General features: G+C 48.4%; 1 protein-coding gene across 4 annotated transcripts in view; it reads right to left on the bottom strand.

Moving 5' to 3' along the window:
- Nucleotides 1-19,962, bottom strand: part of Sptbn2 (spectrin beta, non-erythrocytic 2) — a 40,141-nt gene extending 20,179 nt beyond the window's left edge. Inside the window, exons 1-12 of one of the 4 annotated variants that reach the window (XM_051193587.1) lie at nt 19,481-19,962; nt 13,232-13,410; nt 8,380-8,531; nt 7,790-7,963; nt 6,925-7,016; nt 6,718-6,798; nt 6,285-6,400; nt 4,025-4,137; nt 3,700-3,887; nt 1,545-1,662; nt 832-990; nt 221-523 (exon numbers count right to left, since the gene is read on the bottom strand). In XM_051193587.1, the coding sequence (XP_051049544.1) occupies nt 221-523; nt 832-990; nt 1,545-1,662; nt 3,700-3,887; nt 4,025-4,137; nt 6,285-6,400; nt 6,718-6,798; nt 6,925-7,016; nt 7,790-7,963; nt 8,380-8,531; nt 13,232-13,388 (1,653 nt within the window). In that variant the 5' untranslated portion in view covers nt 13,389-13,410; nt 19,481-19,962. Of the gene's footprint in view, nt 1-220; nt 524-831; nt 991-1,544; nt 1,663-3,699; nt 3,888-4,024; nt 4,138-6,284; nt 6,401-6,717; nt 6,799-6,924; nt 7,017-7,789; nt 7,964-8,379; nt 8,532-10,619; nt 11,115-13,231; nt 13,411-18,818; nt 18,969-19,480 lie in introns of those variants that run through there. The other 3 variants (XM_051193588.1, XM_051193586.1, XM_051193585.1) reach the window with 3 other exon arrangements.
- Between the last annotated feature and the right edge of the window lie 2,682 nt (nt 19,963-22,644).

Genomic DNA, 22,644 nt, shown 5'->3' with positions numbered 1-22,644 from the left:
CTCCCAGACCTTAGAACCGCCTGCTATGGTGTCTATGGTTTTATCAGCCTCTTTGCCCCCAGGCTGGGAGCCCCACAGGGGCAATCTGTTAGCTTTGCTCATCAGAACCAGGAAGGGATGGCTCTGCATTAATAAAGAGATTGGCTGAGGGCGTGAGTGAGGAAGACAGCCATGCCTCAGGACTCCTGCCTTGGCGAGTCATGGCACAAGCGGCTACTACCTTCATCTCTGCCATCCAGTCCATGAGGTAGAGCAGGTCCTGAAACACTTTCTGCAGCTCCAGGTTTAGAAGAAGTCGCTCACGTCGGGCAGCCACCATCTGCCTTAAGAAGTCCCAGAGCCTGGCCACGTTGTGTTGCCGTGCTGCGATGCGCTTTATGTCATGGTAGTGCTCAGCAGCCAGTTCCGCAGCCACAGCATCCACGGCCTGCACCCTGCCGCTGTAGGCCACAATGTCTGTCTCAATGGCTTCGTGTTTCCGCACTGCAGCCTCCACTGCTGCCAGCTCCAGCCCAAAGTTGTCCTGTGGCAGGGGGGGGGGGGCAAGGTCGGAAACCCGGGGACAGTACTTCTGCTTGCTCTGTCTGTTCCCCAGAGCATCCTGGATGCCAGATGCCAACTTTAGGTAGTGGCTCTCTGTCCCCTCTGTATCACCTCATCCTGCCTCACTGTCTTTTCTCCTGAGCAAGCCTTGGGCCCCCAGATCCTGAGTTTCCTGCATAACAGATACTGTGTTTTATCATCTCCCCCACCCTATAGGAACCCTTACTGGTACTGTCCCTCTCCCATTTCTCCCCACCAGCCTGGATATGCCTGGAACATGAGTCCCACCTGGGACACGAGGCGCTGGTTCTCACTCAGCCAGGTTTCCCGCATGGCAGCCTTGCGGTCGAAGCGAGCAGCCAGTTGCTCCAGCTTCTCCTGGCGGATCAGCTCAGTGCGCAGGGCCAGCTCTCTCTCGTGTTCAGCTTTCTCTAGCCGCTCCCAGGCCTATTGAGGAGGAGACTGAATTAGTACAATGGGACCAGGGTAGAAATGAGCAGGGCTGGGGTAAGTATGCACAAACTTGGTCTAGTGGATTCACAGAATGGCATCACTAAGGTACCTGTGCCTGAAAACAGGAGAAAAAAGGGAGAGGTGCCAGGTATACTGCGAACCCACAAAATAACTGTTTGCTTCTGGATGACATGAGGTCATCTATGGAAAATGCCTGATTTGTTTGCAATGGTGGGACTTTGTGGGTGAACCTTAGTTTACCTCAATTAGTCTTATAATTCTGTTTGTGAGAAATATAAAGCAGAAGTAAAGACAGTGAAATGAGGACATGTTGAACAAGACAAAGGACTTGAGGTCTGATTTATTTACTAGCTCTATATGGAGGGTGAATGGGCAAAAAGACCACAACCATGAGAAGATACAGAGTCATATCTAAGGGTGTAGCAGCGGGTACCAGGACATGGTAGAGATCACAGGAGGCATGACTGGTGCCTAAGCTACAGATGACCAAGATGGCCATCTGTGAAAGTTAAAAGGGGAACACAAACCTTGTTGATATCGGAGATGAGCCGGCCTTCACGTGGCGTGTAGACCTTCTGATTGTTGGCCCGCAGCTTGCTTTGGATGGTGAAGAGCAACACCTCCAAGTTCCCTTTCTCTGTGAACCTGGAGCAAAACCAAGTCAAGATCAGAAGCACAGACCACAAGAGACCCAAAGCCTTGACTCTACACCAGAGTACTCACACTGTTTTTCCTCTTACAAAAGTAACGTGTGTGTGTGTGTGTGTGTGTGTGTGTGTGTGTGTGTATGTGTGTGTGTAAAGCCCAAAAATACTAGCAAGTAAGCCAAAAGAACACACTTTGGTTTACTTCTTTCTTTTTTTTCTTGGAGCTCAGTATGTTGACTGGATAGCTTTGAACTCAGATATCTATTTGCCTCTGCCTCCTGTGGGCTTGGATTAAAGGTGTATGCCACCATGCCTAACCCTCACCTTGTTTTTCCTTTTTTTTCTTCTTCCTTTTTTTTTTTTTTTTTTTTTTTTTTTTTGAGACTGGGTCTTCCTATGTAGCTCAGGGGCTAGCCTTGAACTCCTCTTAACTCAGCCTTTAGAGACATGGCATTACAGGTGTACATCACTATGCTTGGCCCAAGAACATCATTTATTTATTTTTCTTTCTACTAATTCATTTTCTGACTGAAGCACTGGGGTGGGACCCAGGGCTTCACACATGCTAAGCAAATTCTCTACCACTGAACTACATCTTCATCTCTTTAAGAAAACTTTCTGCCAGTTAATGGCACACACCTTTAATCCTAGCACTCAGGAGGCACAGGCAGGTGGATCTCTGTAAAACCAAGGCCAGCCTGGTTTACAGACCAAGTTTTAGGACAGAGAAACCCTGTCCCAAAAAAAAAAAAAAGAAAGAAAGAAAGAAAGAAAAAAAAAGAAAGTTTTATGTTTGATCATAAGTCTCACAAAGTTACCCAGGCTAGCTTTGAACTTGTGATCATCCATCCTGTCTCAACTTCCTGAATAGCCTGGAATATAAACCTGCAACTCCAGGTCCAGCAGGAACACCATTTTAAAGCAACCAAAAACTCCACAGAAATGGTGTCTGCTGTTGCCCATGGAAGTGCTGCCTTCTTCCTCCCATAATGGGGAGCTAGTATAACCAGAGCCCAGCTGTGACCAAGACCTTGGCTTCCAGCACTTCTCAGCGCTTTGCACATGGTAACTACATTCTCATCCTTCTTTTTCAGGTAAGAACACTTAAACAAGCTATGTAAGTCGTCCAACACAACAACTGCTCAGTGGCAGAGCCAGGATCTGAACCAGGCACTTTAAACTTGGGTGATTAGCACTTTGTTTAATGTGGCTTATGAAGAACTCATAACGACAATCTTTAACTCATTTTGGGGGATACTATTTTCAGTGATTACTTCATGACTTATTATTATTAATTTTACAGAGGTCATGTCGGGAAATGTCCTTGAGTTTACATCTTTGTTGAATACAGAAAAGGATTTTCCAGGCAAAGGACACCTCAAACCATTCCCTGGGCTGTACAGAATAGTTGTTTTCTAGATGAATATTAGTTTTGGAACTAACATATTAACTCCAAAAGAGCTTGATGATGATGATGATCTCCCTCTCTCTCTCTCTCCCTCGTCTGTGCTATACAGAATTGCTAAAAGCAATCCTACACATTGAAGAAATGAGTGCTACACAGAGTTCCCACACTGAGAATACAGTATTACAAAACCCCAACCAGTATTTTTTTCTTTTTTCAGGCAGGGTCTTACTCTGATGCCTAGGTTGGAACTCAATATGGCTGGCCTTAGAACTCACAGCAATCTTCCTGCCTCAGACTCCCAAGTGCTAGGATTTGCAGGTGTGGGCCACCACAGCTGGCTTGCAACCAGTAATTTTATCTGATGGACTGCACTGACTTGACATGCCATGGCAATCATTCTTCCATGGCATGCGTTTTAAAAATGGCTAGTCATTAGAAGATGTGTTTTGGAACAACTGCGCTATTTGGATGCTTCCAGCACTTTGAGCTGAGGGAAATGAGCCTTGGCTGCATTTCTGTACTGCCAAATGTCTCTCCCAAAAGGCCGCCCTCATTTAAGCTTTCTCTCAAGTGAGCACAGCTCTAGGCAGGCATGCTCTGGCAGGCAGGGGCCTAGGGGACACCTACTTGGGTGGTTTCTCCACAGTTCGATAGGAGTTGAAAGACTGCAGCTGGTTCTGGACTCCACTCAGGGAGTTGGCCAGTTGCCGGTCATTGAGGGTCACAATCATTTGTTCAATCCACTGCAGCAGTTCAGAGGCCAGGGACTCATACTTCTCTACCAGGTGTTCTGCCTCCATGGCATGGTCCAGGACCTATGCGACAGGAGACAAGTAAGTGTGTGTCTCACACAGTGCTATGTATGGCTCTACCCTGCCCCATTTTAGGGGAGTAAGACCGACAAACGCTGCCTTCTTTGGCCCTTAAGCCTAACGTGTCACAGTGAGGGTACCTTGCCAATTCTTTTGCCTTCCACAGCCAAGGCTTTCATTTTAGAGAAGTAGTGGTAGTAAGTGGCCACGTAGGTGATGATTGACTTCTCATCCGGTTGGTCCACATTCACATCTGAGAAAGAAGGACCATCTAGGTGAGGTGAGGCAAGACACCAGAAACCTGCTTCCCCTCGAGAAGTATGCCTAAAACCTGACTGTCTCACCTCATGCTAGGGGACCCACGGCCCGCCAAAGCTAACACATCTCTGTAGATCCCTTTAGAGCAGTTTCTCAACTGTCCTAATGCAGTGACCCTTTCATGCAACTCCTCATGTTATGGGGACCCCCAACCATACAATTAGTTTCGTTGCTACTCCATAACTATAATTTTGCTGTTATGGATCATAATGTGAGTAGCTGGTATGCAGGATATCTGATATGCAACCCCTGTGAAAGGGTTGTTCAAAACCCCCCCCAAAGGAGTCGCAACCCACAGGTTAAGAACTACTTCGTTAGAGCCAAGTAACAACTCAATCATTTCAACTTTCTCTTAGATATGGGAAAGGCCTGCCTAGTAGAGAGGGAAAAATCTAGAAGCCCAGGAGACTTTACTCAGTATATGTAATATACACTAAACAAGCAGAGAAACAGCCTTTCCATCTGGTGGATCACGGTCCCCAGAGGCTAGAAAAATGTCTAAAATGTCAACCGACTGAGGGTCAGTCAGTGGGACAGACATCACAAACTAAGCCCTTGAACCTGGGTGCAGTATAGCGGTGGCAGATACCACCAGCTCTTAGTACCATCTCAGGGCATGGTCATTGCTGTTGCCAATCTAGTTCCCAAAGTTCAGCCATGGGTATACAACAAGGAGGTGAGTATCAATTCAGAACAAGTGTTCCCTCCACACAACCACAGCTGACAATGACTTGGGATCCCTGGGCCATCTGACTTAGGCCACATGCTACTCTCAAAGGCCAGACTAGGAGCCTGGAAGCCCCTCACAGCTTCAGAAAGCACCCAGGCAAGCTAGAACTCCTGACATCATCTCAGTCAAGGCAGGAGAGCCTTCACTTTACTCCTATGTCCTGCAGAATAACCATGCTTCGCAAATGTTCTCTGAGGAACTTTGCACTTAGCCTGAGTCTGTCTCTAAGTAGCCAAAGTACTCTGAATGACAGCTGAATGACATGTTTGTCATTCTGAACTAAGAGGGCTACTGGTGGGATGAAAACCAGAAAGAATCAAATCAGCCAGACAAGCTAAGAAGGAACGTTTCCAATAGGGGCTTGCGGTCTGGTTCTCCTCCTTTTCTGGCTGCACCCAGATTGCTCTGCCCTGTAGAAGCAGTGGAGGAAACAGGCTCTAGAGCTGGGCTGAACCTGAATTGCAGCTGTACCAGGTCTATGACCTTCAGCAAGTCACCTGATCCTTAAAGGCCCCATCTTTTCCGTAAACTGAGGATAATAATGGCAGAGACATTGTTAGGACAAGTAAGGTATGTCAAGTGTAGGGCAGCACCAGGTTCAAAGAGCCCAGTGGCCATAACTGACCTAGCACCATGGGAGGCATCAGCTGGGACACCTGGCCATGGGCTACTCCTTAGTGAGTACCAAAGGTCACACAGCTTAACCAAAACCCCAGAGTTTCATAATAAATCAGAGACCATGTGGACCAGAGCTCTCTCATTTTATTTTTTAAATGTTTAGTTATTTTTGTGGTGCTAGAGTGTGTACAATGACCACTCTGCCTCTGACTTTTATTCCCAGCTCTGGTCTTCTCATTTTGGAAATGAGGAAACTAAGCCAGACTAAGTAGCTGCCTCTAAATCATATAGGTGCTCTGGGCTAAGAAAGAACCTATAGCCCAGAGCTCTCTCTGAGGCAGGGTTCCCTTTATTCTTACAAACTTTGTTTGTTTTGAGGCAGTCTCATGTAGTCCAGGCTGTCCTCAAACTTGCTATATAGGAAAGCTGGCCTTAAATTCCTAACCCTTCTTTCTACCCTTGCCTGCTGAGTATTGGGATTGCAGGTGTAGGCCAACACACAGGTCACACAGGTACCTTCTCTTTTCTTTCTTTTTGAGATGCAATCTTACCATAAAAGTTATTCTTTTAGAGTATGCAGTTCAGCAGCTTGAAGTGTATTCACATGGTTGTGGAAATCATTGCTACCACCTAATTCCAGAACATTTGCATCCCTCCACTGCTGCTGGTCTTCCCCTGACAACCCCAATTTGCCTCTGTCTTCCCTACACCTGTTTCACAGAGCTCTGGCCCACCTTCAGGATCCAGCAGCTTGGTCAGGCCCAGTTCTTTTTCAGCCAGATTGAAAGCATTCTGCAGATTGTAGTGTGCATTGCACTTCTTCAGGGACTCAAAATCCAGCAGGTCTGGCCTGGAGGGGGATGGGTAGAGGGACAGAACACATCAAAAGCATGTCAGGGCCTAAAGAAAACTGTAAATTCATTCCTGGTTGGAAGTACCCAAGCCAACTCGAAGTACACATCCTACTTCCTGGCTCCTCTCCCACATTCTTTTTCCCCTTGTTCTTTTTGAGACAGGGTCTACTGTTCTTCTGCTCTTGCCTCCCAAAGACTGACATTTCCCTTCCTTTTTCTCTCTATAGCTATGCTGTAACTCAGCCACCCTCCTGGCCTCTGCTGTGTTCTCCTGGGCCATTAATCCATGTGTTCACTAAACCCGTTTTCTTACCGGTGTTTGTGCACGATGGCATTAAAGGCCAGCCCATCTCTCCAACTGGTGGTAAAGTTGTGCACATTGACATTGGGATACCTGTAATGGATGACCAGGAAGAAATAGTGAGTGCTTCAGAGCCCTGGTCTGTGATAAAAGGTTGTGAACCTGAGAGTCCATCCCAGTGAGGCCAACCCCTGTAGCCATGCTCCTGTGCCTCCTCACCCTGCGGTCTTCATCTGGCACCACAGCAGCAGGGCGTCCTTGGCTGACTTCTTCTCCTTGTTGTCTTCTGTCTCCACACTGATGTCTTGGATCTGAGAAAGTAAGAAACAGGGCCTTCACTCCCCATTGGTGTCTTGGTGATACCAGACACTCAGAAAAATCACAGGAAACTGATCTTTAGGAATGCTGTATGATGGAACAGAACCTGGGCCTTTATTTCCCGGGCTAATGACACATATTATCAGCTCCAGAGGATTTGAAGGAGGATGTCTGTGGAGCAGAAGTACCTACAAGAAAGGGAGCTGGTTCTTCCAGGTGGAGAATGAGTGGGGAATGAATGTTTTCTAGCTGTTAAAGACAGAGCTGAAAAGAGCTCTGCTTTGGGTGAAAGGGGGAGAGGGCAACTGGAGAAGGACAGATACAATTAGAAGAGTTGAGATGGCCCTCAGGTAGAGTATAACATGGAAAGTGACAAGACCCCCTCCCAATCAGCTGCATGGATATGCTTCAAGAGCAAACTGCTCTAGGAAGTTCTACACACTCCACTTTTTATTTTATTATTTTATTTTTATGTGTATGGGTATTTTGCCTGTATGTTTGTCTGTGCACCATGTGCGTGCCTGGTGTTCTCAGAGACCAGAAGAAGGTATTAGATCCCCTAGAACTGGAGTTTCAAGTAGTTGTGAGCTGCCATATGGGTGCTGGGAATTGAATGCAGATCCTCTGGAAAAACAGCCATTATAGTGCTTTTAACTCCTGGGCCATCTCTCCAGCCCCTCAATTGTCATGGACCATCAGTTAACAGAGTGGGAGTATAAAACTGGTCGGTGCACAACCCACATCTTAGATAACACCTGGAGGATACCTGGAATCGAAGGATGATGGTCCACACCAGCCCAAGGGTCAGACGGTGGTTTCCATCCACGATATCATGGGAGCCCATGTTTTCTAAGTGCACTTTCTGCTCCTTCAGGAATTGCAGCGCTTTATCCACATTCTCCAGGCAGTGAATCCGCATTCGGCCCTTCGTGGGCTTTGGCTGTGGGTGGATGGAAGGTACAGTGGCATGGGACCACTTTCTTTCTGCCTAATTTTCTCAGCAACCTGCCCCATACCTCCCATGATCTCCTCTGGGAATACAGAGACAGCCCTAGGGTCAAGCCAGAGGTCATGGAACCCAAGCAAGGTTGCAGATGATGCTTGGGCAGATTAAGATTCCCAAGGTAATTAATTACACCCTAGTGGGTAGGAGAAGAAAAGTTTTCAATGGGGCCACTGTTCTGTCTCTGCAAAGCATGGCTCCCATGTAATCCATGTAGCAAAGCCTCTTGGAATGAGACCATCCTCTAGTCAGAGGAGCCATGGTATGTTGCTCAGCGCTCTATGGCACCCGCTGTGGTTTGTTCCCTGAAGTTCCCTCCCTCCCTCTCTCTTCTGTCCAGTACCCCAGCTCACCAGGGTCTCTCCCGAGAGCACCTCCAGGAGCCTCAGGAGGTTGCGCCCGTCCCGCAGGTCGCTATACAGGTCTCCCACCCGGCATGTCACCCGGGCCAGGTGGGAGTTCACCCACTTGGTGAAGGTTTTCTTCTGCACAGCTTCGCGTTCATCTGCAGCGACAACAAGGAGTCATTTCTGTCCTTCAAGGACAGTACTGGCATGGTGTGGGATGGGGTGTGTGAGAGAGTAGAAGTGACAGCTGGGATCGGGCAGAGTTAGGATTGACCAAGAGAAAAACTCTAAATCAAGAGGCTTGGATGCGCTCATGAGCAAAGGAAAGGTAAGAAGAGCAAGACAAAGCCTTCAATCCCAGGTGGAGACAAGTAAGTGGCTCTCTGTGAGTTTGAGGACAACTTGATCTACAGAGAGAGTTCCAGGACAACCAAGGCTACATGAAGAAACCCTGTCCCTGAAAAAACAAACAAAAAAAAGAAAAGCCAAGACAGACCAAGAAGGCCTCGAGAAGAAAGGGGCTGGGGTTAGGCTTCATGCTGTAACAGAGATGAAATACTGACAACTTACTCAGTGCCTCAGTTTCTCTACTTGTAGGATAGGCATATTACTTCCTACCGTATTGGGTCACTGTAGCAACTAAAGGAGATACTGGGTATGACACACTTAGTGGTTGTCCAGTGTGATGCGCTCCCTGTTGGGGAGCTTTGATAAAGGCAGGGCCCTTCTTCAAATGTGGACAGGGGAGAAGGTGTGACAGATCTCCCAGGTGGTCAGCAACTGGACTTGGCAGTGGAGAGGTTGTGTGGGCCTTTAAGGCAGCTCCCTGTTCTGGATCATGTACAGAAAAGTTAGGCTACTATACCCTGAGGCAGGGTTGCACAGTTGGCTATAGTGGATGCAGACCTAGAACACCAATACCCCAAGACTCAGAAGAATTTGTAAGAATTTAGGCCAGGCTTGGTGGTGCATGCCTTTAATCTTAGAAGGCAGAAACAGGCTTATCTCTGTGAATTCCAGACCAGCCAGGGCAGATCAAAAACAAACAAACAAATAAGAACTTGCAAATTCAAGGGAGCAATGCAGGTGGAATTGAGTGTCAACCTTCAAGAGAGGTAGGAAAGGCCAGATAGCCTAGTCCCCAGAGAGAGCTCCTCACTGGGGATGCTGTCAGGCTGCACAGGAACTGATGATTTAATATGTTGTAAGTGGAAAGGGACAGGTAAGCCTTGCACTGGATTCCTGCCAGTTGCCCTCAGAGAGACCCATGTGGGGACCCAGCCCCAGTGGTACGTGTGTAGAGTCACGCTTACCTCCATCTCAGCACTAGCACCTCAAAAATCTAGACTCATCCCTTAAATTTACATTCCTGTGTACCTCCCCCATAAAACAGGCACACACCCAAGTCTGTCCCTGACCTTCTCACCTCCACTCCCTGTGCCTGTGCCAAACCTGGGGTCCCAATCACCATGTGGGACACCCCAGCACTTGTGATGCCTATGGTGACTCTGCACCTCTTTCAGGGTTCCAGGCCCTGTGTGAGCTGAGGACAGATTAAGTCATCTGACCATTAATGAATCCAGGGAGACTCTGATACCAGGCAGGCTGGTGTGAGGCACATCGGTAGACTAAGGTGGAAACAGTACCTAGAAAGACCTGGTAAAGCCAGACACCAAAGTGTAACATTACAAGACATCCCTAAACACACATGCCATGAAATAAACTATTCTGTGCCAAGATGAACATTCCTGTTCAGACATCTGTGGGACCTGTGTGTACAAACCCTCTTCTCTGACACAAGGTCTCCATTTTCTACACATCCTCCCTTCACAGTCATTCAGAAGCCCCAGAAAACACGTTAAGAGCTCAAGGTCCTAGGCCTCCAGACCATTCCCCTTTTCTCCTTAACAAGGCCAGCATGGCCTAACCATGAGGGTGAGCCACCAGGGAAGGCTGCTATGGCCTCTCTAGCTGATGAGACGAACCCACAAGCTTCCTTCATCCTCATCACCTTTGCAACCAGCAGGACACCTCAAGGTCACATCCCTTATGCCACCCCCACCCAGATCTCATTGGGTGGGATTTCAGTTGTCCACGTCTGGGTTCTCTGGCTACTTGCAATGATTCCCTATAAGTTTCACCAGGTTGTCCCTCAACATAAACATTTGGGTAACACGGATTCGGGGCATGCTAGCTTTCCAGGCCCCCTTTGGCACACAGGCTTCCCTCTGCCCGGGAAAACTCACCTTGAAGCTGTTTGAAGCGTCCTTCCAGCACACTGGCATACTGAGCAGGATTGATGAAGGCAGCTGGTGAGAGCAGGACGCCCCCGGGGTTCTGAGACCCTTCCACAGCCTCATAGTAAAACTCAGCAGGCCCGTGCAGGCCATTTCCATGTATCCTGCCCACTCCGTTTGCGCTCATGGTGCCTGCTACCTCCTACTCAGCCTGTGACCCAGAGTCCATGCTCCCCTGCCAGAGCAGGGCCAAGAGTGTGTGTCCCCTGAGCCTGTGCCGGGGTTCCAAAAACAGGCTTCCGTACCTTTTAGGGTGGAGTTGTTTCAAGGATGCTGGGAGTTTCAAGGAGTGGGGGAAAAGTTATGGGATGCCTGAGCTTCTGAGACAGTGTGTAGGGCACACCTGGTTGTGGGGAGAGGAGACAGAGGCAGCTCCAGACAAACAGGTCGGACAGTGGCGGGGGAGGGGCACGCTACTCAGGAGGCGGAGCCAGTTGGGGCTTGGCCAGGCCCTGCAGGGGCGGAGGAGGGAGTTGCCAGCACCCAAGAGACCTGTTAGGCCACTAGTTGCCCAAGACTAGGGAAAACCTGCCAGAGGGGGCCCCAAAGCAAACTCCTTTCAGAACATCTGCCGTGGGCAGGCCTCTCTAGGTGGGCTATGTCAGGACACCTGAACTTTGATCTCGGCCCCTGGGAACAGAGAAATACAGAGGCAAGGGGAGGCAAGGAGATCCTGGAAGAGAAGCCAGGTGTGTGCGTGCTGACTTCTATGGCCTACTCTGGAGAGTAAGTATTGTGAATGTCCTCCAGCACCAGCCCTTTTCTTTGCCCACCAGGCTCCTCAGTCAACATCCCAGCCCCCATACACCCTAATATTGGGCGCAACTATCAAATGCCCTTCCTTCCTCTTTCTGAACTTCTGCGTTTGTCACTGGCTGCCTACACTTGTTCCTCATCATCCTCAATCATTTAGGATTCATTTGGCACCTACTGAGTGAGTGGCACTGTGCACAGCAAAGCCCATTCAGAGATGCCTTTTCAGGGGAGCCAGTCTTGAGTGGGAAACAAACACTAGATGAGATCATCAAGTGGTGTGTGTGCATCCGGTGACTGTTCTGATCGGCACAAGTCTTGTATGCAGAGTTTGACAATATTGGGATGTATGTGTCAAATGCTCAGACATGGCAGCTGTACTGGGTGGCATGAGGCATGCTCACAGACATGGTGAGAGCTCTGAGTAGCACCTGTCATGTGAGCTAGACCTGCAAGATTTACTAGGTGGCATATAGTATGTACACATAGATATAATGATCACATTGATTGGCATGTGACTAGTACAGACACAATGACAGCTCTGGGAGTATGTGTCATGGCAGATATCACCAGAAGTTTGGGTAGCATGTGCACAATGACATTAATGATAGTGTACCAGAGGACACCTGAATCTAAAACCAGGGAGCCAGGCAGACTTCCCCAAAGAGGTGACGTTTCCGGTACCCGACATTTCTTGTCTTCCCTGATCTACTGAAGTACCGGTATTCGTTCTCATCAGCCAGTCTTCAGCCCTACTCAGGAAGGTGTCAGGAGAAAGTGATCCATGAACCCCACAAACTGTAGCCATTGTCTGGTGCTGGGTGGGCTGAGTATAATTTCCTGGGAAAGCTCTTAAGAATCATGCATTCTGAACTATATGTCTAAAGGTTCTGAAATTCATCTCTCTCAAGAACCTACATTTGTAAAAATCATCAAGGCCTCCGAATCTCTTCTGCTGGGAGCCTCCCTGCTGGGAGCCGCTCCTTAAGTGGAAGTAATGATCTCTCATATTAGAACTGGCTGGGCCATGGGCAGGTCAGTAGCTATGAAGAGGGTGGGATGAATGTACAAGGCAGATTGGGTGGGTGGCCTTAGGGTGTGGGTGACTCAGTCCCAAAACAGCCACTGGCTGATGGTGTCAGGTAGCAGCTGCACTCCGGTTACCATGACCCCCCCCACCATGCCCTTACGGGGGAAGCCTGTCAGACTGGTTTGTTTGTGTCCAGCACAGCTATGGGGAGAGCCCTGGCCATAGGGGAAGGCAAGGGCTGAGGTGGGGTGGGTGGAGAGCAAACCCTGGGAGAATGGAAGGGCGGCTTCCCTGCTTCAGGGAACAGGTAAATAAAATAATGGGAAGAACAGGCGGAGAGAGTGCCAGGAAGATAATAGGGCCGGATGGAGAACAGGTGTGGGAAATGACAGATGTGTAAGAGAAGGTACACAGGAAGGGGGGGGGAGGGAGAGCGGAGGGAAAGGTGGGTGGGGGCAGAAATGACAATTAGAGTCAAAAGGCAAAGCACTGTAGGGACAGGGACCCGACTCAGGCCTTAGGTCATCAAAGTAAGCTCATCCATCCAGCTGGGCACTTGCAGGGTTAATGTGGGTGGCATCTCTAGGCTAGGGGAGAAGGAAGCTGAGGGATGCTGTACACTGTATGACATTTGACCTCAAAGGGCCTGTATCTGTTGCTTCAGAGCAGCAGCCTAGAAAATGAAGTCAGCCTTCTTCTCATAAAGACAGAAGAGTCTGCCTTCCAAGCTCATAAACCCATCTCCACCAATCTCATGACCTCTCTGCCCATCCCTTACCTGCCAGGGCCTTGATTCTGGACCTCTCAAAGAGGCGGGCTGAACTGCTGTCATTGTCCCAATCTGAGTCGGGCAGGTCCCAGCGGTTGTTGATGTCACTATACTGGCCCTGGATCTCCAAGCTGTCGAAGTCTGTGGGTGACAGAGTGCTGCTCATGGTGGTGGGTGGCTTCCTGTTCCTACAAGAAGAAAGGCTTGTGAAGAGCACCTTGGGGATGCTGAGCCTGCCACTCACGATACCCTTCTTATTTTTGCCTTCCTTCCTAGGTTTTGAAGCAAGATTATTTTTGACGTTTTAAAAGAGAGGATCTTGCCCCCATCCTCCAAAACAAAAAGTCAGGCCCAGCACTTGGGAGGCAGAGGCAGGCAGAACTCTATGTGAGTTCAAGGCCAGCTGGTTTACAGAGTTCCAAGACAGCCACTCCAGGCTACTCAAAGAAACCCTGTCTTGAAAAAGACTTTTTTTTTTTTTTTTAATGGCTATGGATGTTTTGGTACATATTATGTACTTTATGTTTGCCTGGAACCCAGCAAGGCTAGAAAAGGATGCTGAATTCCCTGGAACTGGAGTTACACACAGTTGTGAGCTGCCATGTGCTGGGAACTGAACCTGGGTCCTCTGAAAGAAACACCACTGCTTTTCATCACAGAGCTACCCTTCCAGCCCCTCTAATTCATCATCATAGCTTCTGGTAGAGACAACATTAACATCTCCCCTGACCATCCTGGGGCCCTTAAGCAGTGCCTTGAGGTATCAGCATATATCCCAGGCTTCCATGGCCTAGGCTACTTTATCTGGATCATTTTACTTGCCAGTACTATTTATGACCTTAACTTAAGCAAACATACTCTGTCCTCACTTCAGATTAGCTGCTGGGGATTTTTTTGAAAGTCTATAAGGTCCAAAGTTCTGGTGTAAAACAATATTTACTAGCCACTCAAGGGGATAGGGAGCAGAGAGTTGTAACTTTAACAGAATTCTAAATCCCACATTTTTCATTTTCTTAATATCTCTTCAACACAAGACAGTTTAAACTAATGAACTACTCCATCTGGGTGGTGGAGGTGGATACCTTTAATCCCAGCACTCAGGAGGCAGGGCCGGTGGACCTCTGTGAGTTCTAGGCCAGTCTGGTCTACAAACTGAGTCCCAGGACAGTCAGGGCTACACAGAGAAACCCTGTCTTGGAAAAAAAAAATACCTGATCTGGGAAGGAAGGAGGTGAGCAAAGTCCCATGGTTTGGGAAAGGCTGGGTGGTGAGACTCTAGATGGAAAGGAGTGTGCGTTCACATGGGCACACAAAGGCAAAATTTAGCAACTATCATCAGCTGCTTCCAAAAAGCTAACCATGGCCCTCTCTAAAGGCCTGGCTAGGCAGCCCTGCCTCACACCAGTATTTTCCTGAGAGTAAAATGAAGAAAGTATGTTTCAGATTCCTTTCAGTTGCTGTTATAATGCCCTCTGAGGGTTTATTTGACTTATACTTTCAAGTTGCAGCCCATCACTGAGGGAAGTTAGGGCAGCAATTCATGCAGAAGAAGCTATAGAGGAATGCCCTGCTAGCTGGCTTCCTTTCAGAAACATGCTTAGTTGGCTTTAAAAAAAAAAAAAAATACATCCCAGAGGCTGGGCAGTGGTGACATACACCTTTAATCTCAGCACTCACAGGCAGAGGCAGGCAGGCTGCTGTGAGTTTGAGGTCAGTCTGATCTACAGAATAAGTTCAAGGACAGGCACCAAAGTTATAGAGAAACCCTGTCTGAAAAAAAAAAGCAAAACCAAAAAATACAGTCCAGGACCACTTGCACAGGGAATGATGCTGTCCACAGTGGGCTGGAGCCTCTCATATCCATAACCATCCAGACAATCCCCCACAGACATGCCCATAGGCCAGTCTCCTGTAGATAGTCATCCTCTCAGATGACTCTAGGCTTTACCGCATTGACAGTTAAAGCTAACTAGGCCAAGGTGTGAAGAATAAAAAAAAAAAAAGGCCTCTAGTTCCTTGATTTGGTCTTTCATTACTCTATAGATGGATATGGAGTTTAATTTCTACTATGCCTAGAACTCCTTTCCCATCACTTTCCACCAACAGAGTCACTGGATTTGCTCTGTAAATATTTATATAAAACTAAATTGTAGGGCAGAGTTGAATCACCCTGAGCAAAGAACACTATAAGCCAGGCATGACCTGAACCAGCCACCTAACACTTTTGTTTTTTGAACAAGAGACTAAGAGTCTGACTCAGAAGCACTGGCCTTGGCCCTACTGTGTTTAGAATTAAAATCTCCTAACCAGCAGCCACTCTCAGTTCAGCTGAGGGTCTTAGAACCCAATCTATCCACAGACCATCCAACAAAGGCACCTTCAGGTGACATCCAGTTTCTCCTCATTAGTTTATTATACTATTTTCTTTTCCTTTTCCTTTTTTTTTTTTTTTTTTTAAGACAGGGTTTCTCTTTGTGGCTTTGGAGCTTGCCCTGGAATTTGCCTTGTAGAGCAGTCTGGCCTTGAACTTAGATCTGCCTGTTCCTGCCTCCCAAGTGCTGGGGTTAAAGGGGTACACTGCTGCCACCGACAAGCTTAAAATGTGTAGCTCAGGCTGTGATGCTCCCAGCTCTGCCTCCTTCAGAAAATCCTATTGGCATGAACCACACAACCTGCTATTTCCCTTTTACAGGAGAAGAAGGGGGGGTTAAAACACTACAAGCCCCATTTCTGTGCCTTGACAGTCAGTTTTTAAACATTCTAGCTCTGGACCCGCACATCGTCTTGTACAATGTGTTTTCTGTGTTCCAGCAGCTGCCAGCTTCAGAGTCTTGTGGTTTTCTGCTTGAGATTTTCCTACCAAGATCATGTCTTACATATGACCTGGGTCTCCATGCTCAGACTTACAGCAAATCCCCAGCCACATGACTGTCATCCCCCTTCAACGGAAAAATCCTCAATTTTATTCTCCTCCAAGGATTCTTGAACTCTGGCAGAAGAATGGTGCCACCATTAATCCAGATTACAGTTCTGCTTCTTTCCCCCTCGTTCTTAGCCGCTGACCTCAGCCAGGTCCAAGAAGCATATGTGGTTGCTTAGCACCAGAATAGCTTTACCCCCGACTAGCTTCAGGCCAGAGGTCTTGCTAGAAACCTATGCCCACCAAGTATTGCAGGATGCAGACTCTGCTTGGCCAGGGTTGGTCCTGCAGGCAGCTGGGCCCTCTCTCACTTTCCTCCATTGGCACTGGTTTAAAAAAAAACTAGAAACCCTATTTCCTGTCCTGCCTTGTCCTGCAATTCCTCCTCACACCACATCCTGCTCCAGATTAATTCCTTACCTGCCTTGGAGAGTGTTCCTCCTCCTGCTCCATTCACCCCTCTGAATGCAGCTATTACTGTGCCTATCTCATTTATGACCGCTAGCTGTTTATGTCTCTGCTTGTTCCTAGTTTAACTCCTTGAGAACAGACAGGGGTCTCTCTCTCTCTCTCTTTCTCTCATTTCTTTCTGGGCCCAGCAGAATAGGTATTCAATAAAAAGATATCACATGAATTCACCATAATTCTTATTTGGTCATTGGATCAATGTTTCTCTTAGGGATGAAGAAAACACTCATGAAAAGAATGGAGATGGGAGAAGGCGTGCTTCTCTGCTAGAGGACTTTCAGGGCTAAGCACTAAACATCCGACCAAGGAGTCGCAAATACAGATCACATGACCTGAGTGCTGGACCACTGAAAAAGATCACTGCCTCCCTCCACACCCCACTTCTGGTGTGGCAGGTCTGCAATGGGCCTGGGACTTTGCATAACTAATTCATTCCCGGGTGGCTTAAAAGATGGTTTATGAAAGGTCAAAGGCACACACTCAAAGGGCCGCTGACATCCAAGCAAGCAGTGGGAACTACTTAGGGAAGCTCTGAGGACTGAGAAGGCACAAAGTTTCAGGGGTGAGTGTGACTGTGGATGACTTCTGAGTGTGTGCAGGCCTTATCTGGGGCTAAACTAAATATCTCTTCCCTCTCTGGACAGGAGCCAGAGCCCCAGGCTATGACAGGAAAAATGAAGATGAAGTGGGCTCTAGAACTAATCAAACTGAACCGATACTGAGAGGAAGGAGGGCAGAGTTAAACAGCCCTGGGATGTCGGAGTTGAAAAAATGGCCAGAGTGAATAATACATTAGGACAGATAGGGACTTGAGCAAATCTCATCTGACTCAAAGTATAAATGGATGGATTGGCAGGGAGAGAAAAAGGGAAATTCAGTGAAATTCAGGGTGTTTTCAAAAACAGGAGAAAGAACGAGAGAACCCCAGCCTTTCCCCAGGCAGTGTTCTTAATAAAGCTTAGGGTTCTGCTGTGAAGGATTTGGAACTGGGCTGAGAAGTGGGTTTTTCATTTTCTCCTTTAGAATCTGCTATTTAGGCCGAGAATGGTGCTGCACACCTGTAATCCCAGCACCCAAGAAACTGGCAGGAAGATCACCTGGTCTAAAACCTAAATAAATAAAAAAATCTGCCACCCGAGGCATAATTATTCAGACTCATTTCCCCTCCCTTACCACCCCCGTCCTTAAGCTCGAGCTTACATCAGTTTCTTTACCAGGAAAGTCTAAGCTCCATCTTAGCTCTTCCCAACATGCCAATAGGTTGCCCCACGCTCAAGCTGAGATACACACATACACATATGGAACTCACTCTTCTCTCTTTACCTTCAAGAGAAACCGGGTTGTTGATATCGATATCAACTGACAATGCCTTCAAACCCAGGCTCTCAAAATTGGAATTGTAATGAGGGGCAGCAGCTGAGAAATCATATTAGGACAGGGGCAAGCCTGTATCTCAGACAAGCATGCACTGTCATGGGGATACTGGCATGCAGAAGGCTGGAGTCAAGAGTGGTTGGTGTAAATGGATGGTGGAGCTGGAACTGGAAACTCAGCCAGGAAACCCTGCTGGATAGCTGTATGATAAGCGGACTCCACAAGCCCTGTAAATGTACTGAGCCCCCAAAACACCTTATACAACGCTTCCTCACAGCCTGGAGACGTTTCACCCTTTCTAGCAGCTACAGTCATCTCCACCAATTCTGTCTACTTCTCATACCAGTGTGAGACCTAAAGGGCAGCATAGAGCTAGCTACCACAGAGGTGAGGAGAAGCCCACGAAGCCCCATAGCCAGCTGCCAATAAGGTGCAGAGCTGGAGGAAGCCAGGTGTTCACAGGCCCCGGACAGACCCGAGCGCATCCCCAGTCCCACGACCGGCGCAGGCCGGTCCACCGCAGGAACCGACGCACCACTAAAAGCCTGCTCTGCCAGACGCGCTCCGAGCCCAGGCGACCCCGATCCATCAGCGCGTCTGTCAGCCCAACTCTTCCAGACTCTTCTCTTCGCTCCACTAAGGTTCGCGTGCCACAAGCCTCAACCCCCACAGTCTTCAGTGGTACCTGGATGGCCCGCAAAGAACCGGGCACTCGGCGTCGCATCCTCCCTCCCGGGGTCCCCAGGACCGACCCCGCCGCCTGCATGCGCCTTCACAAAGCACGCCTCCTTGCCGGCCGGGACAAAAGCAGGCCGGGTCGCCGGCGGCACCTACCTGGGTGCAGAGCGCCTGCCGGGTAGCGGGAGCGTGGCCGGTCCGGGCGCACTGGTCGTCGCCGCGCCTACAGCCGGGTCGCGAGGGGTAGTAGCGGGCGGTCACAGGCGGCGGCAGTGGGGCGGGCGCGGGGCGCACGGCAGGCGGGCGCTGTCACAGGGCGCGAGCGGCGCGGGGGGCGCGCGGGGCCGGCGGCCGCGGGGCGCGTGGCGGCTGCGCGCGGCCGCGAGCGGCGGGACTGCGGCGCCGCGGAAGGAGGACAATAGCCTCCCCCTGCCGCAGGCCGCCGGCTCCCGCGGGAGGCCCGGGACCATCTGGAGCTCGCGGGCCCCGCGGGGCTTGGGGCGGGGCGCGAGGCACCCCCTCCCCGTCAGGCGCCATGGCAACCGTGGCCCCTCTTGGTTCCTACAGTGGTTCCCCGGCTGGGGGTCGCTGACCTTCCCCGGGGCAAATTCAGGACCGCCGCTTCTCTGCCGGCTCCCGACCCCCCACGGTCTTCCGCGTGGATGCTTTGCTTGACCCCCACCTTCCGGTCCTTGCCTGCCCCGCGACACCCCTTGGGCGCCTGGGTACCACCCACAGTTAACGGGGCTCATTCTTCCTAGTTTGGACACTGCACCTTTGTCTTTGCTAGGATGTGCAGCCCTTTTAATGTCACTCACCTCCGAGGTTTCCCCGAGATGCGGCCTCCGTTTCCTTTTCAAATGTCCCTTTTTGGGCACCTCCAGGCCATCTCGCTTAAGCGTTTCTCTCTGCCTTGCCCCCTTTCTCTCGTCCTCCTTCCGGCAGGTAGGCTGGCCCGCTTTCCAAAAGCATCTCCATGGTGCTCCTGGAGATTCGCCTTCTCACAAATCAGATTCTTGGAACCGTCATCACAGCGGCTCCTCAGCTCCTCTCATTTATCAACCAGGAGAATTCTGGCCTAGTCACTGTCTTAAAGGGGTTGGGGGCAGGGATGGACATTTCTAGGCCTGGCTGGGTTTCTTCTTGGTTTATTAGCCGCTGGGTGGTCTACGGTTTAATGGCTTAACCACGGTGAGCTGCTATCTGCTTAGGAGAGGAAGGAAATATGCCCAAATGAGAGCAAATGCACAGAGTGGGTGCTCGCAGTGGGTGCTAAAAGTGCGTTATGTCATGTGACACTCCCACCCCCACTCCAGCCCTGAAAGTACTGTTCTTCCAGATTGGAGAGCTAAGCTCAGGGAGGAACCAGAAGGGGGGAAAAAACAAAACCTGGAGGAATTTCGTAAAGCCTTTGGGTTATATACTCCAGGGAAGAGGTAGGTCCCTTCAAACCTGGGAAATGTCTGAAATGGACAAGTAAGACCAACAAAAACAATGCATGTTCAGTGAATTGTTGGGCTTAAGGTTTTTATAATGTGTTTTATTGTTAGCCAATTTTTGGCATTTTGCCTTTTTTTCTGGAAAGATGCATAACTAAGACAGTTACATGTATGATTTTCATAAAGTGAAGTCACTGTGCTAAATGTACTTTTAAAAATCTGCAAGGTAAAACACAATCCTGTTACCATTACTAACCAGTTGCATTGCTTCACCCACCTATGTGACCTTGGTTTTCCTTCTGTGTGAGTCTTGAGAGGGACTGGGGAGTTTTGTTACAGACTGCTAATCTGACCTGAGATTCTACTATTAAACTGGAATTTAACCTTTTCTGGTACAGCTCACTGTAAACTGTAATTTAAAAAAAAAAAACAGTCACTTGTGTTGTATGTGCTACACCTTTAATCCCAGCACTTGGGAGGCAGAGGCAGGCAAATCTGTGTGAGTTCAAGGCCAGCCAGGACTACAAACAAAATAAACAAACAAAAACCTACATCACTCTTCTTCAGGCAATGGAATCAAGTGAGGACATAAGCTTCTACTGTCTCCAGAGGTCAGAATTATTCTGAATGTTCAGGAAGAAAGAGGCCAAGGTGTACATAATGGTTATTGTGGAAACGTGGCCAAGGGCATTAAAATTGATGATGGGATGGGAATTAGCTGACCACCAAACAAACTGGAAACCATTTATTGCTGCTACTCACGATTATGGGAACTCAGGGTCTCAGGAACAGCCTGTTAGATTGTGGCCAAGTTGGGGGGGGGGCAAGGGTGTTATTAAGTCTTGTGATTGACATAAATAATAGCTTTTATAGATTAACTTCCCATTTTCAGCATTGCACATCTTCCAAAAAGCCTTGTAAAATAAGCATTCTGATTTTCATCCTTAATTTATTGATGAACAAAATGCTATTCAGACACCCAAGTGGAAGTCCATGTTAATAGAATTAACTCATAGTAGACTCCTTATCTTAAATTCCTAGTCTGACCAGAGGAAGAGTATGGCAGAAAAATGAAAGTATAGATTTGGACTCTGGGATAGCTTAGTGGTAGCTCACTTGCCTACATGCACAAGACCTTGAGTTTAATCCCTAGCACCAGAGGGGTAAGGGAAGGAAGTCAGCAGTGGTTTTGGGGTTAGACTCCCTAAGATTAATCTATAGTTAGGAGTTGTGAGTGGTGGTTCACACATGTCATCCAAGCAATCAGGAGGCTGTAGCTTGAAGGTTACAAGGATTTGTCTCAAAATAAATAGATAAATAAAATCCAGTTTTGTTGTTCAACTTTAGCTATTTCCTCCCCTCTTTGTGACTGAGTTTCCTCATCTGTAAGATGTGAGGATTGAGTGAATTATTGCAGGTAAAGTATTAGAACAGTATTCTGCTCACAGTCACACTCAATCCATGGCAGCCATTATTGTACCACATCCCTACTGCACTGTACCGTTTCCCAATTTGGAAAGGAAGCATGCTCAATAAAGGGAGTGCTGAGATCACTGTCTCAGCTCTACGACTGGGTTGCTCTGGAAACTTGTTATTTTGCACTGTAGTGAATAAGTACTCAATGACAAAGAGAACTGCTTCCTTTTCCTGCAAAAGTGAATGGGATGACGTCCACCAAGCATGCTGAGCTGCTCACAGGATTTAAGTGTCCTGCTCAGGTTCAGCACGATTCAGGAGAAGGTCTTTGCACTGTCACACTGTCTTCCTGTGCCATGGAAGAGGTATCTCCCTGCTTCCATCTGAGGCTGATTCTTCTGGTTCTGGCTCTAAGTCTCATCCCCCCCACCAAATCTCACGGCCCTCACTCCTTCTGGTGCACATTTAAACATGCTTAATTATCTACCAACCAAAAGAGCAGGAAATTTTGTTACCCTATATGTACTGTCACCATCTCCCCTCCTCATTTTTCCTTTTGTTGGCACTGAACCCATGGCCTTGAGCTTGCCTGGCTAGATACAGCTTTCTTGAGTCATCTACACCCATTGGCTCTACTTCCTCAGCTCTATCGAGCATTCATTAAAAAAAAATGTTATGACTTAGTATGTTCCAGATACTTGGAGGACCCTCTGGTGGGGGTCACAGACTGTAATAAGATGACTGCTTCATTATATCCACAAAATACAATCAGTGTTATGAATGAAAACTTCAGATGTTACAAGACAGTTTAACAGAGAGCATAACCTGGTTAAAGAGAGAATAAAAGGAGCCTCACTCAGAATATGTCACCTGGGTTGGAAATGAGAAGCACTGACAAGTCAGAGATTGGGGAATAGTAATAGCAGTCATATTAATTAAAGACTACCTATTTCTTGCAGCTTACACTCTACTTCTCGCCCTTCCTTTTTCCTTCCTTCTTTCTCTCAGGGTCTCACTATGTAGCCATGGCCAGCCTGGAACTAACTAGCTTACTATATAGACCAAGCCACCCCCACTCCACCCCGCCTCAACTTGTTATGATTCTCCTGCCTCTGCCTCCTGAACAC

This window comes from Phodopus roborovskii, unplaced genomic scaffold (assembly GCF_943737965.1).
Source record: "Phodopus roborovskii unplaced genomic scaffold, PHOROB, whole genome shotgun sequence".
NCBI lineage: Eukaryota > Metazoa > Chordata > Mammalia > Rodentia > Cricetidae > Phodopus > Phodopus roborovskii.
The sequence above is the reverse complement of the archived record's forward strand: the minus strand, read 5'-3'. Positions and strand labels throughout refer to the sequence as shown.